General features: G+C 41.1%; 1 protein-coding gene across 1 annotated transcript in view; it reads left to right on the plus strand.

Moving 5' to 3' along the window:
• The window catches only part of LRRC1 (leucine rich repeat containing 1), a 178,818-nt gene that overhangs the window by 152,598 nt on the left and 10,163 nt on the right, over nucleotides 1–16,057 (plus strand). The window contains exon 11 of the mRNA XM_006893133.1: nucleotides 8,064–8,179. Coding sequence (XP_006893195.1) covers nucleotides 8,064–8,179 — 116 coding nt within the window. The remainder of the gene's footprint in view (nucleotides 1–8,063; nucleotides 8,180–16,057) is intronic.

Consider the following 16,057-nt stretch of genomic DNA (forward strand, 5'->3'; position numbering starts at 1 on the left):
TAAAAAAATATTTTTATGTTTTGGTGGTTGAGAAAAATCAGGAGACCAGACCGTGTAGGAGTATGTGATTCATGGAGGGGCAGGGAGTTTATATATGGGTAATCATACATGTGATGAAAGAGAGTCTGCAAATTTATAATGTTTTGCAGCCCGGTCTTATTTTAAACATCCTGGACCAGATGGAATTTATGGCTGGAAGAAATTGAGCATGCTTCCAGCTTCAGAGCCCAGTATTTTGTCTCAATTAAGTCAAATTAAAAATGACCTTAACTACCTGGCACTAATCCTGTCAGATGAGACAAGATCTGATCTGTAGATCGTCTACGAAAGGCTTTCCTTGGCAGGCCACCAATAAACATTAATTACCCCAAAATATTATTGTAATATTCAGAAATGTCAGTAAGAGTGAAATTTCATTTTTCAAGTTGGCGTGCTGCCTGTTTATTATTTTTATTGTTGCAGTATAGATTTCTGCCCCCCTCCCCCCAAGGGTCAGTTTGCCATCAGATTCTAAAATGAATTCTTGATACAGGAAACAGATACTGTAAAATGAAAGCTAAAAATAGTACTTGACCATTGTGTTTCATGATAGAGACAAGCTTCCTAAACTGGAAAAAAAAAGAAAATAAGACATAAACAGTTGATGGATTTGTCTATATGAAAACTAGGCTTCTGATCATCAAGAATGCTTAAGACAGCCTGGGAGCAGAGGGAATTTGAAACATCACAAATAAAACTTTCTTATTTTATTAGAAATTCTTTTAAATTATTGATAAATATGGGCAAAACAATCCCTCTTTCTCCTCACAAGCCAGTGAGTTTCAACACAGAGAAATAGAAATGACTGTTAATAAGATTTCCTGGCTTATCCATAGTCACAAGAATGTCAGTTAAGGTATTTGACCTACCAAAATGTTGGTGAGGTTTGGGGAAGTATAAATTGCTACAATTTCTTAGCAAGAAACTATGATAATGTGATTTAAGAAATTAAACATGCATTCCCTTCGATTCTAGAATCCTACCTGTGTTCTAGGAACTTATCCTAAAATATGCTTCTGGATTATATACTGAGAATCATGCAGAGACATGTTCCTCACAGTGGATATTAGAACAGGCAACATGTAGCAAGCATCAGGAGGGTATCTTTAGGAGCAGCTAACATGTTTCAGACACTGTGCAAAGCATGGATACAGACTGGTGCTGTGACAGGGTGTTCAGGGGCAGCTAACATCTTCAGCGTCAACGATGAGCATGTTGAGAGGAAGCAAAAGGTGTCAGGCACTGTGGAAAATGCTTGTACATATTCTTGTCAAGTTTGTGTAGCAATTCTATGAGTTATAGATAAAGTGCAGACTGAGACACTAGTATTCAGAGAGAACAAACATAAATTTCCCAAGATCACTTGGCAAAGAAGCGACATAACTGAACAGCAGTGTCTAACAAGGGTAGTTTATTAAATGGTATGTGATACATCTGTAGAATGAAATACTTAGATGGACAAAATATATCTTTATAGAAACATAATGACATGGGGAAATGTTATTTATATATATATAAAGAGATGTGTCCAGTAGCCTAGAGCTAGTTCTAATTTTGTTAAAGCATATTTGTTAGCCAAATGCATGCCAATAATAGTGGAAGATTATGCATTGAAATGTTAATACTGATTATCCCTTTGTGGGAGGATTTGGTTTAAGTAATTTTTTTCATTATGCTCATGTGTGTGTATTTGTGGATTTTTTTTATTGTCCATTCTATACAAATTACTTCTGTCACAATCAGATAAAAAGAATGCCACAGCTATTAGCGGCAATTTTAGTGTCAAGGGCCAAACAATCCAGGAAATTCCAAAGCCACATTATTTCTGAGATATTTATGGCATAGGGAACATTTGAATAATATGCCACAGATGATGGTGAGAGAGGCAAAAATACTCTTTGGCTTTTATAATTATGTACTACACTATTTTTGCTCAAATTATACTTTGACCAGATTCTGCTTATTGTAAATTTTTCTTTCTGCCAGGGAAATGTGGTTTAATTTGGTTGGAAATAATACTAAAAAGAAGCTGTTGAAGGAAAATTAAGTTTCCTTTATGTCATGGATTAAATTCTCACCCTCAAAAATAGGCATCTGTTTGGCTGTGCTGTGATTCTTCATGGTTCAGAAGTTACCTAATGATAGAATTTGGTTGTTATGTAATGATATAATCATCCACCACCCTGTGAACTTATGTGACCAGTGCATCAGTTGTAAGGGGATTAGAGGCAGATGACAACATGCCTCTTTTCCGGTTACAGCCCTAATCTAATGTCAAGGGAGTTTCCCTTACAGGGTGGCCTACATTACCTTTTATTTTACAAGAAATTAAAGGAGAGAGAAGTGAACAGAGGGCACTACCTACTGCCAAGAAAGAAGAGTCAGGAATAGAGTGTGTCCTTGGATCTGGGGTCCTTTTTCTGAGAACCTCTTAGACCCAGGAGAAGTTTTATGCTAAGATGTAATGAAGCACTCGAAGAATCACTACCTTTGAATTATAATGTTAGAGAAGAGTATTGACTATTCTATAGACTGCCAAAAAACCAAGTCTATCTTGGAGGAAGTGTGACCGGAGTATTCCAAGAGGCGAAACTTCATCTCATATACTTTGGGTATCTTGTCAGTCCTTGAGGGCCAAGTACTTGAAAAAGGGACAGTCCTTGAGAAAAAAGACATACTGGGGAAGGTGGAGGGTCAGAGAAAAAGAGGGGACTATTAACAAGATGGATTGACACAGTGACAGTAACAATGGGTTTAAGTATATCCGTGATGATGAGGATGGCACAGGATAGGACAAGGCTCAGATCCATTGTTCATAGGGTTGCTGTGATTTGTAGGTGACTTGATCACACTTAAAACAACAACAAGAAGACAAGGACATTCATTCAGAGAGCAATAGAGAGAAAGCCTTTTCTTAGAGCCAGCACTTCAAATTTGGACGACTAGCCTATGAGAGAATAAGTTGAAGCTTGTTAAAACCATTCACTTGTGGTATTTCTGTTCTAGCAGCACTGGGTCTAAGATAGATACTTTATAACCACCTATTAGGAGCTACTTAGGGCTGGCACTGACAGAGTAGGAATATAAATTTACAAAAATGACTAATCAAGGCTTTTCCTTTGAATTCTTAAATCTTATCTGTCTTTTCTGGGATAATGTAACCTGCAGCTATTAATCCTTAGTGAAAGTCAGTCTCCTTATGGTTTTGTTAATGATCTGCAAGTCTTATCTCCTTGAGATGGATTAAATCAGTACCAGATCACCATGTAAGGAACTGTGTCTGCATGAACAACGGAGAGACACTAAACCGCTAAACAGGGATTCTCAGCTACGTTCTCAGACTTTGAAGGAATCCAAGCCTAACCCCTTGTTTTCTGGGAAGGCCCCTATTAGGTGGTTTAAAGGAGATTTAAAAATAATCAGCTTCTTATATAACTGGTAATAAGTTATTTAAACTGTGACTCTGCTTCCCAGAATCTCTGTGATTGATACAGACATCTTATCTTGATGACCTGGAGGCTCAGCCTTATCTGAATGATAAGTTGTTGTTAGGTGCCCTTGAGTCAGCTATAATTTATAGTGACCCTGTGAACAACTTATCTGAACCCCTTCCTATCCTGTGTCATCCACACCATCTCTGACACATTCAAACTCATGGCTGCAGGCACTGTGTCAATTCACCAGGCATTCCACTCTTTTGCTGTCCCTCTACCTTTCCAAACATGATGCCTTTCTCTAAAGAATAGCCTCTCCCAGCAACATGTCTGAAGTTTTCTTATCTTTGCCTCCATGGAGCCCTCTGGCTACACCTTCTCCAAGACACAGGCAAACTCTAAGTGACATAGGTAACAATAATAAACTTGTATTGAGTTCAGAGCGCTTCACTGTTGTTCTCAGATGTTACCAACCTGGATCTCAGATTTTGGCAAGTCCGTGAACAACAGGATCGAATCAGTGGGATCCACAAGGTTTTCACTGGCTGATTTTTGTAAGCAGGTCTTCAGACTTTTCTTCCTAGTTGATCTTAGTCCAGAAGTGCCATGCATTCTTGTCACAGCCCTTCAGGCTTCCACCAGCTGACTGTACTTTTGGCTCTATGTCAAGTACTTTTGCAGGAATTGAGCTCATAGCTCACGCAGGGAAGGTGAGAATACTACCACTGAGCCAACTCTGACCTTAAGTTCTTCACTACTGTTAATCCAGATGTGATGCATTGGCTGTCAGGGGGACAGTTTTCTGAAAAAGTCCTGTGGCTCCACGGAAGAGATCACCACCATCAACATGGTTCCAAGAACCTCTAGACACCCATGTGTTGATTGGACTATCCATTTATATCTGGGATTTTCACTTCTTGAAAAAGAAAAAAAGGGTGACCATTGATTGGGCAGCAGCTGTATGCCAGGTTCTGTGATAGACGCTAAGTTGTAGGTGTGGTTTCACTTAATATTTATTACTTGCAGTTAAAGTCATATATCCAGCCCCACAGAATATATGCTATGGCTTAGATCCTAACTCAGTTCTATATAATCTCAAAAACATTCCTCCCTCCTTTGTACCACCTTCCTCTCTGACATCTCTGAAGAACTTGGTCTTTTGAGTTACAATATTAACAGCTTTAATAATTTTCTCCTAAAAGGCTCTGAGGGTCCCTGCCACCCCTTCCTGGTTGATTTGGAAAGAGCTAGGACGGCGTGTGCCTGTGAGGCATCTTGGTTGTTAGTCTTCCCCCCAAAACTGTAGTCAAGATCAGGAGGTCACGCTGCTGCTCTGACAACCCAGAAGGCCTCCGAGGCTCTTGAAAACAATTGTTTTCCACCCCTGCCAGCCTCAAATGAGTATGTTCTTAAAACTGGAAAGGAAAAATAGAAATGAGACTATAAACATTATAGACAGCTCACACACTGTGTTGGGAGTTCACACTGTTTCCTCAAAAACACTGAAGGGATGTTAGCTTGCCCAGAACTGTATTGCCCCATGACTTGTAGAACTCTCTCTGATCTAGTTTAATGAGTTAATTGATTTTCTTAAGTAGAGACTTTATGAGCATGGTATAAATTGAAAATACTCGCATGGTGTCACAGTAGACCTCCTGCAGGCAGCTGAGGCAGCAAGCAAATCACATTCATGCTCACCATCAGGCGCTCCAGTCCAGGATAACAAGCCCCAGCCTTGGCATTCTGTGCCCCCAGTAGCTTGTTAGCTGGGCAAGAGGATCCTTACTATGATGTTTGCCTCCTTTGTTTACTGATAAATGCTGCATTTTGAGAGCCTGAGTTAAGATGTCACATTGGGGGGGTTCAAACCTCAGCCATAAGCTAACCTAGATGAGCCCCCGACTATTTCACACAGGCCCAGCACAGCCATACCCTAGTGCACACCTGGACCCTAGTGCACACCTCCCTTCCTCTCGGAGAGTGATGCTTGGGGGGTTTTGGAATATTTCTTCACCTAAGTAAACATCTGTTGGATCATCTCAATTCATCAGAGACAGTCTGGTCCTTTTGATCCTCAAAAGAATCAGCAATTTGTTTCCTTTCTTCCCATGACCCTCCTGAAAGCCTGAGTCAAAGTCCCTTCCTTGTGAGCCTAAGTGATGTTAGGACACACAAAAGAGGATAGTACATGTTTTAGTATTTTAAACATAGTCTATATAAATGACGTATGAAGCCTAAGTGAGGTTAAGCAGCCCTGGTCGAGCAAATACAAATGTTTGGCTATTAGCCAGAAGGTTAGTGGTTTGAATCCACCAGCCACTTTGCAGGAAGGAAATGAGGCAGTCTGCTTCTTTAAAGATTTACAACCTTACAAGCCCTATGGAGAAGTTCTGCTTTGTTCTGTTGGGTTACTGTGCCTTGGAATAGACTAAGTGGGATTGAGTGGGTGAGCAAGGCTATTTTTAGTGATATTGTCAAGAAGAATGCAGAATTTTTCTGCGTCTGCATTTCTATACACCAAAGCCTATGATAACGTTATAGCAGTAGTCTTTTACTAAGTAAGTCAGTCAATGTAAGCATATAAGCGCACCCTAAGTAAGGAATGAGTGCTATAGTTGGCAAGGACACAAGCATATGTATCTAAATGTGTAAAAATTAGAATACTCATAAAAACCTCATTGTCGTTGAGTCAGAACAGACTCTTAGCTGACCCACCAGCAGGTTTTCAGAGACTACAAATCACACAGGAAGAGATTGCCTGTCTTTCCCTGAGGAGCCGCTGGTAGATTAAACATTCAGTCAGATTATTTAAGAGCTTTCGTGAGATAGTTTGTGCTGTCAGAAAGTTGGGCTCTGCCATAATTATTTAAAACAAAACAAAACAAAAAAACCAACCAGAATCAAAAAGGGTCAGAGGGCCCTGAGAAGACTTTCAGGAGGACATTTGGAGGTCATGGTGGCATAGTGTTTAGACTCTCCACCACTGATAAAAAGATCAGTGCTTTAAACACACTGTTGCAGCTCTGGTGGCCTAGTGGTAAGAATCTGTGCTGCAATCACAAAAGGAATGTGGTTCGAATCCACCAGATGCTCTGAAGAAGAAGGATGGGCAGTCTCCTCCCTTGCAATTTACAGCCTCTGAAAACCTGCTGGAGGGTCAGCTGTAGGTTGGTTCTGACTCGATGGTACACAACACACAATAACAACAGCCGTGTAAACACTCTGGGCCATTTCTGCTCTGTCCTGTGGGTACCAAGCCACATGTAGATTGCCCAGGAGCAGAAGCTTAAAAATGCTAAGGACCTGCCCCTAGAGTCAGTGCACTGAATTTGAATTTCAAGGTTTCTCTATTGTGAGAACAGAAATTCTTTTAGAATCATCTGTTTGGGAGATTTCTGCACTAGACAACTTAGGTTATCAGATGACCCATGTTGGTGGTGACTGTAGACAAATAGTAATCTACTTTTTTAAGTAATGCTTATTTTTCTTTATCATGGTTAAATGATGTTACTTTGGGACATCTAGTTGACTGTAACTCAAAGCCATGATTAAGTACTACGGTTAAATATAGTATTTAAAAACCTTTTACATTAGCTTTTAAAGGGAAGATGTAAAATGATTGTCTGTGAAGACAATTATATAGCAATTTCATAAATGTGCATTCTCTTTAGAGTTGTGTGTGCAGACATCGTAAGAAACAGAAAAAAGCAGGGGGCATAATCTGATCTATTTGGAGATTCATGTCTCTGGCTCTAGGGAGTATTTTTCCATGCACTAAAAAGATATCAATAGGTTCCTTCATGAGCCTTTTAAAGCAGTGGCTCTTAGTCAGGATGGCAAGGGAAAGAATGTAGTACTTCATGGAGTTCTGCAGAGTGTTGTGTCTGGGATTAAGTTCTTTTTCCAACCCTTGATTCAGCCTTCCTGTAAGAACCACGGGCCATTCGATCAAGAGAATCATTGAATTCTTCTATATTTATGTTCACTTTTGAAGACCAATGCCATACAAAACTCAGTTACCCTTGAGTTACTTTCTGGGAGAGAATCAGACTTGGCATGGATGTCAGATACCAATTTTTGTGCTTTTACCAATAGCTCATAATTGAAAATTTTAGTGTTTATATCTTCCAAACCTACTTTTTGTTAAAATATTTTGCCTTTAGTAAAGGGAATTGAATTTATCAGATCGATTTGTGAGTGATTAAGAAACTATGAAAAGATATAATGGGGTAAGTAACACATTATAGCCTCTTTTGGATGACCCCCCCCTTTTCTCCCCAATAAATTTAAATATAGAAGTTAATGTAAGGGGCAGGCCTTCAAAAAGGGTGTGTGTGTCTGAGTGAGAGTATTATCACCAAATGAGAAATTTCTTCCTTTTCAGAATGAATTTTTGGACTGTGCTGCATAGTTCTTGTGTGTACATACTATTTCGCAGAGATGTGTATGAACTTACCAGCCTTCTCATTGTTTTCACTGAGATACCATCCTTTTTATGTTTCATACATTTCCCCAAACAACTTACTCCAATCCCACCCTGTCTCCAAGAAAACTCAGCAAGAAACTCTGTATTTTTGTTTCCCCTCATAGATTGGCGGTTGCTGCAGCCTCACCATGTTCTGCATGCGTGACAACAGGTTAACTCAGCTACCCGCAGAGGTGTCACAGGCGACAGAACTGCATGTCCTGGATGTAGCGGGGAACAGGTAAGCACCGTTGGGTTGGCGGGGCTTGAGGCTGAGAAATATGTCTGCTCGATGTCTGTGTCTTCATTGCCTTTCTGAGCTTCATCTTCTAGAATAAAGGCTTTGTTGGTCACATGGCCCAGACCAAGGAGTTTTTCAAATGGAAGACCGAGCGTTTGTGTCCATTGTAATCTCAATGAACAGGGACCATGTGAGCAAAGGGTTGTTTATGTTGAAGGGGATAGAGATGTCTGTAAAATAACATTGCCCAGAATAACAGTTCAGCATGGCGAGGAAGCAGACATCTAGTAAGACACAGGTAAAGTAAGTCACAGGCTTACCTTAGCTTTTGTAAGTCATCTGGATTTCAGGGCCTCCATCTGCAACAAGGTCTCTAAAGTCAAATGAGTTCAACCTAGAATTTAAGCAGGAACCTGGGTGGGTTCTGCTGCTGCCTCTGAAGCCCCTGAAACTGTAGCTAAATTGTATTCAGGATTCTCCCCCCCCCGCCACAATCCTCACCTGCCAAAAAGTTAAAAGCCACCATACTTATTTCCCCAAGGGCAAAGCAGCACCTTTCTCGGGTTCTGGGATCACAGGTACTGTTTCACTGTGTGCCACCTTCTCGTAGGGGTGCTGTTTGGCCTAAAGTGGGTAAGGAGTTGCCAACCAAAGTTGGTGTTGCCAACCAAAAGGCGTGAAGCTCAAATCCACCAGCTGTTCCTTGAGTGAAAGATGGGCGGTCTCCTCTGGAGCCTTTTATAGTCTCCAGAACCCACTGACTGTTCAGCTCACAGTCAGTTATGACCTGGCAGCATGTAACCTTCTAGAAGGTGTGTCCCCTTTGCTCTCATAATGGCTCAGGTTTGTTTCAGTGGCTCTGAATTCACTTCAGCACTTCCGATATTATATGCAATCTCTTTCCCTTGAGCTGACACAAACTCTTTTTTGGGATCACCCTTCCCGCCTTTCTCTTTCATGGCTTATGCTTTCTCTTCTCCCAGAGGTTTTCTCTGAGTCTGCTTTAGGGAAATTCCCCTGCCATGGCGTTCAGATGGCGGGGTGAGAATTGTCCATCTATGTATGTTGCCTGTCCTATACTAATATTATAACCATAAAGTTTGTTCTCCTGGTTTATGTGTTACATTGTATCACCAGGATCATGGTTGTTGGCTGGTAAATAGTTATTGGCTAACTAGAAACATGAATAGCTTTTGCAGATGAATAGCAGACCACTGCATAATCTCAAATGGCATATCCCATTGCCAGAAGGAACTAAAAATTTCCTTTCAAGTGGGATTTGATTAGAGAGGGAAGCATTTGCACGCAGGGAAAGATGATCAATGACTTAAAAGCTGGCTGAACACCAGCAACATGAACGGTGTTTAGGGGACTGTCTCCCCCATCCCGCTTAGCTTAACTCACATAGGTCAGGCTCGAGTCGGCATTTTTCATTCTGGCTAATGCATTATGGACAGCAGGGCTGAACAAACAACTGCACTCTGCTGGAGCTCAGAGGTGAGTTACGGCCCCAGGGAATGCTCACCTTTTAATGTTGAAGCTTTTAGGACATCTTGATAGCTTCTTAAGACCACTGACTGCTTGCTAGAAACTCAGGACTGGTTAGAGTTGCATATTGGATATCTCCTGAATTAAGCCTGGCATAAGACATGGACTTGAAAAGGAGGCTTCTTTCCAGACCTCTCACCTCCAGCAACAGACACTCAATGACCCCAAGCAACCTCTGGTTCGCACCACACTGTGAGCGTGAATTTGTATTGCTAATTCTTGAACAGAAAGATGGTGCCAGTGTCTCAAAACATCTTTCCCTCTGCCCCCACCTCATTTTTAAACTGTGCCACCTGAGTGAAGCTTCATTCTCTAGTTCTCAGAATATGGGAAAGTTAAATTTTTATTGTGCTTGGACTTGGGTGGAAAATCTCCAGTTAAAACTAGTTACATAGCTGTCATCTGAGTCAGTTGAATATGTCATTTAGTCCATGTAAGTATAGATTCATAACAAATGTTAGGCCTATTAAAAGATTTAATTGCTGCTTATTAAACTATCAGTATAGAAACTAATAATAATCATTTTTACAAAGGTTACCATGCCCTCCTTTTAGTTTGCAGAAATATCTCATGACAGGAAGTCATACCAAATACAGCTGAGATATCTACCACTTCTCAAAAGTAGCAAGTAGCAGGAGGACTACCTGTTAGTTCCCAAAGCTTTCTTTTACAGGATTGATGGATTATTTATAGCAGAGATATCTGTGAACTTGAGCACTTGAGCACAAAATGTCAAACTGACAGTAAGAAAGATAGTAGTCTTCTGTCACCAGCTACTTGTGGGCACAGAATACAGAGTTACTTAATTTACGGGCTCAGTTACACAGAAATATCCTTAAGGGTACACAGTTGGGTTTCTGAAGGCATTTGTGCAGCTTTGCCGTAATTGGGTTGTTATTAGGTCGGTTCCCATGGTGATAGAAGAGAACTGTCCGATGGCTTTTCTTCACTATAAAGTTTTAAGGAAGCAGGTTATCAGGTGCCTTTTCCAGAGCTGCTCTGTGAGTTTGAACTGCCAGACTTTGAATCAGCAGCTAAGCACTTAATCCTTGAGTCCACAGGTGCTCACTCCTTCACTGTAGGATTCAACAGCTAAACTCAGCTCATTGCTGTTGAGTTGAACCAAAGGAGAGCTGACCCTCCAGCTGATTTTCAGACTCTAAATTGCAGAGAATGAGACTGCCCATCTTTCTCCCTCAGAGCAACTGGTAGATTTGAACCACGTGCCTTTGATTTGACAGCACTCTGTCTTTGATTTGACTCACTCTGCCAACAGAGCTGCTGGAAACAGTGGTTAGTAATGGGGAACTGTTTGTACCTTAAAGTTTGTAGTTTACTTAATTTTTATAAATAAGAAAACATACCAGTATGACCATACTGGGAGGAGATACTAGGCAGCTGGAGAATGTCCTCTTTTTCTCTATATGAGCCATGAAGAGAGTCCCTGGTGTGGAGTGAAGAGGATAAGTTATTGAATTATTCTTGTTGTTATGTGCCTTCCAGTTGCTTGCAACTCATAGCAACCCTGTACAGTAGCCCTGAAACCTGCTCTGTCCTGTGCCAACTTGACCGTCTCTGACACACCTATCTTCATCACCCGAGTCACTGCATCAACCCATCTCATCGATGGTCTCCCTCTCTTTCTCTATCCCTCCACCCTTCCAAACATGACGTCCCTCTCCAAGGACTGGTCCCTTCTTGCGACATGTCCAGAGTATGTCAGACGAAACTTCAGAATCCTTGACTCCAAGGAGCAGCCTGGCTTTACCCTCTCTAAGACGAACCTGTTTGTTCTCCTGGTCAGTGATATACTCAGCATTCTCCTCTAGCAACACAGCTCAAAGGCATCAGTTCTCTTTCTATCATCCCTAGTCATTGTCCAGTTCTCCGATGCATAGCAATTGTGAAGACTATGGTCTGGAGCAGGAGCACATTAGTCTCCAGACTGGCATTGTTGCTCTTGAGTTATTGAATAGTGTCTTAGTTACCTAGTGCTGATGTAACAGAAATAGTCCAAATGGATGGCTTTAAAAACAGAAATGTATTCTCTTCCTAGTTTAGGAAGGTCGAAGTCAGAATTTGAAGCACCAGCTGTACAGGAAGACGTTTGCTCTCAGTTGACCAAGAGTTTAAGACTCAGGTCCTTGTCTCCTTTTTGCAGCTGTCCGTCTGGGATTCCTTGGAGATCCCTGTGTCCCTTGACAGTCCCATGTTAGTGAGGTTTCTGGCTCGGAGATCCCAACTAAAAGGATGCGATCTAAGTTCTTCCCACTTGTTGGTTGGTCCTAAGATTCCTGTCTCTTTACTCTCTTCAGTCTTTTATCTCTTGTAAGGTAGACCATGTCACAGGCTACATTCAGGGACACTCTCCTTATGTTGGACCAGGGCTATGGAAGAAGTAAAGATGTTGCATCCTTAATCCTCTTATAACTGATTGGTCATAATGATTGGGGGATCATTATGTAATGGTCATGTTACATTATTACATCTAAACTCTGGATCCTGGCCCAAGCAAGGGAACACAATTTCTGGAAGGACATATGACAAAGCATATGTAGTATCTCTCTGTATGTATTTAACACAATGCAGTACATCAGAATATTAATAGTAGTTCTTCTAAACAGGTGAGTAGAGATGTACAGGGTAAAGGGAGTTTTCACTTTAGATTATTTTGGTGTTTAGTTTTGTTCCCCCACCCCCGATCATGTCCTATCTATTTTTAAACAGTTTTTAATGTTCTCTGTAATATCTGTTTAAACACACTTTTTCAAAACTCTGCTTTCAAACGACATATTCAGGTATGAGACATAAGCAGGTGAAATGGTAAATTGTAAAAATTCCATGGTATGATATCGTCACATCAGTAAGTAGGACATGTTCAGTTGGTGATTAAATGTCACAGCGCAAAGGAGTTCCAGGGCAGGGAACATCACTTCAGGCTGTGTGCGGAACTGACAGCCAGTTTGCTTGCTGTGGCCCTTGTACGATTTGTGTGAGCAGTAAGCCCAGGCTTTTTTTTTTCCCCCCTGAGGGCATTTGTACCTAAATAGAAGGTGGAGATGTGCAGACATGGAGCTGTGGTTTCTTGTGTTTACTTGGTTCATCCTGTAGTGTGCACAGGGTACCAGAATAAACCAAAAAGCGTATTATTGGCTCCTTTGGAAATGAGAGCTGTATTTTTAAAGTCTAGCTCCTGACTTGGAGTTGGGGCGACTCACCCAACAGGAACAGAAGCCTGTGTGTGTCTTGTCTCCCCGCGCTCTGGAGCAGCAGCAGGAGGGTTGGCACCACCCGTAGAATTTCTGTTTGTAAACGGCCTGGGGAACAGGACCTTTTTCTCCTCAGCACCACCGGGGTCACTTCTGTCCACCAGACACTTGTGACCAAACCCACGTGCTGTGAGCCCCAGTGCAGTAGGCACAGCCAAGCTGCTCTTTGCTGCTTCGCAGGAAGACTGTTGTGGAAGACAACACATTAATCTTATATGGCTTACTTAAGTATGATTTTAAGACCCATCGCAGTAGAGTCCCATAATTTAGTTGAGCTTTTACCATGTAGCTTGGCATCCTTTGATGCTATTATTCATTCCTAACATTCATTTTCACTTTTTATTTAAACCTAAGCTTTAGCAGTCAGTTTGAGAGCCCAGTTATTAGTCTGAGAAATTATGATGAACATATTTGAGTATCTGTGGTTTTGTGCCAGTTTTAAATCATGGTTGCTTTCTTTTTTTTTTTTTTTCTTTTCCTTTATGCTTTCATGGTTATGAAAGGCAGGGATGGTGACTAGAGGGCTCTTGATCAGGACCATGAAACAAAAGATTCTGAGAAAGAATCAGTTTAACCTATTTTGAAAAAGACTTGGGGGTGGGCCAAAGGTTTAGTCAGAAAAATCTACCCTTCAGAGCAATAAGAGGAAAAATTATTAGGGACCTCTCCAAAGTACTGAAGAGCAATGGTGTCTCTCTGGAGACTAAGGTGTATCTGATACAGGCCATGGTCTTTGCTATCACTTGTTATGCATCAGAGAGTTGGACAATGACCAAGGAGGATAGAAGGAGAATTGATGCCTTTGAGCTGTGGTGCTGGAGAAGAGTATTGAGGGTACCATGGACTGCTAAGAAAACAAACAGATTCAGCCTTCAGAGGGCTAAACCAGGCTGCTCATTGGAGGCAAGGATTCTGAGGCTCCGTCTAACATACTTTGGACATGTTGTGAGGAGAGACCGGTCCTTAGAGAGGGACATCATGCTTGGGAGGGTGGAGGGACAGCGCAGGAGAGGAAGGCCCTCTATGAGGTGGATTGATTCAGTGACTGGGGTAATCGGGATGGGAGTGTCAGAGACGGTGTGATTGGCACAGGACAGAGCGGAGTTTAGGGCTGTTGTACATCGGGTCGCTATGAGTCGCAAGCGACTCGACGGCACATAACAACAACAGCAACTTGAGTTGTCAGTTCAGATATGTATTACTGAAAATGCAATAGGAATCTGTTGATAATATGTATGTTTTCCCACATACGTTGACTAAACATAGGTGTAGTCGCTTCTTGAATACCATGGGTCTGAGCTGCACAGACCACATTCTTCTTCATGTATGTAACCCAGCTGCTCCAATGATTTGCTTAGAATAGGATACAGCTCTGATGCACACCTTTCCTGATTCTAAACTATGCAGTGTTCCCTTGTTCTGGTGACATAGCAGGCCCAATTATACCATAATTGGAGTTCCCCCCTTTACTCTGCAGTTAACTCTAGTGGTGCAAGTATTCACATTCAAAGCCTGCATGACGTTGATCATCTCCACGTGAGCACTTCTTCATAGATGTGTGACATCACTGCTGTATTACTGTCAAGTGCCCTTCAGTCAGTGTGACTCATAGGGACCCAATGTAGGAAGTAGGAACAGAAAAAGAAACAAAAAAAACCAGAAACCACTAGCCTGAGTGAAGTTACACAGGGCAAGTGTGACCTCTATGTCACAGTTCACATTACATGGATTTTTGTATGGGAGGTCAGCACCCCTGCTTATGGTATTACTTAAGCATCACCTGCATATAATTTAAGAAATACATGTTGTCATGTTATTTTTTAAGTAGAGTTTATTGGCTAGAGCTTTCTTTTTAGGCAAAGAAGCTTTATTTTGTAGATTATGAAAGTAACGATGTTACATGGTATTTTACAAAAATCATTGCCCTTTTATTATTATTATTATTAAATTTTATTAGTTTTAATGAACATTTACAGGGATTTTGGGTTTTCATTCCTTCATTGCTGCACCATTCTCTCTACCCTCCTTCCCCAATTTGTTCTTCTTCCCCGCCATCCGAATGTCTGTTTTAATTGTCCAATTGCCACAGTGCTTGTCAAAAATCATTGCCCCTTAAGTGCTTAATCCATTGTGTGAATGTACCATAATTTCTCAATCCATTCGTTTGTTGATGGACATTTGGGCTGTTTCCATTTTCTTGCTGTTGTGAATAACACTGCTATGAACATAGGTATATAAATCTCTGTTTATCCCTCAGTTCTGTTTTCCTTGGGGTATATTCCTAGAGTCTGGAGAGCATTATGCTGAGTGAACTAACTCAGCTTCATAAGGACAAATACTGTAACAGACATTATTGTTGTGTATAAATTTCCATAAAGGAAAGGGGAAAGGGAAAGGGAGCAGGGAGACAAGGTGAGGAGCAGAGAAATCGCCAGGATGAGATTTTGGGGAGTGGAGGAGTGGGGGGTGGTGGTGAAAGAATTAGGAAAGAGCCAAGGGGAACCTGAAAAGACTTGGTAATAGTAGGCACAGATAATGGTAATTAATTTTCTAAAACACAGTGCATATGAGTTTGAAACACAATGTGAATGAAGGAGTGTCTGAAACACAATGTACATGAATGATATACAATGTATACAAATTTCGTATGCAAACCAATAGGAAGTTTTAAATTGGAAAAAAAAAGAGAGAGAAAGTCATGGGATGTCATTTTCAAAACTCAATGCTGTCAAGTCGGAAGCAGCTCATAGCTGCTTTGTAAATTGCACTGGACGAAATCACCCATCTTTCTCCTTTGGGAACCACTGGTGGAGTCAAACCATCAGAGAGGTGCAGTCTTTCTGTTAGCACCTCAGCCCCCCACCCCCACCCCCCCGAACAATGAATCCTGCATTCTAGGAAGTGGCTTCTAAGACTGGCCCATAATTTAATCATATAGATTCAACCTTATTGTGAAAATACATGATCAAATGTAACCTTATTTTTTTTCTATAATTATATTTTATTAATTTTCATAAACATTTACAGAGATTTTGGGCTTCCACTCATTCATTGTTGCACT

Source organism: Elephantulus edwardii, unplaced genomic scaffold (genome assembly GCF_000299155.1).
Source record: "Elephantulus edwardii isolate Elephantulus edwardi_28Jun2011 unplaced genomic scaffold, EleEdw1.0 scaffold00124, whole genome shotgun sequence".
Classification (NCBI taxonomy): Eukaryota; Metazoa; Chordata; class Mammalia; order Macroscelidea; family Macroscelididae; genus Elephantulus; species Elephantulus edwardii.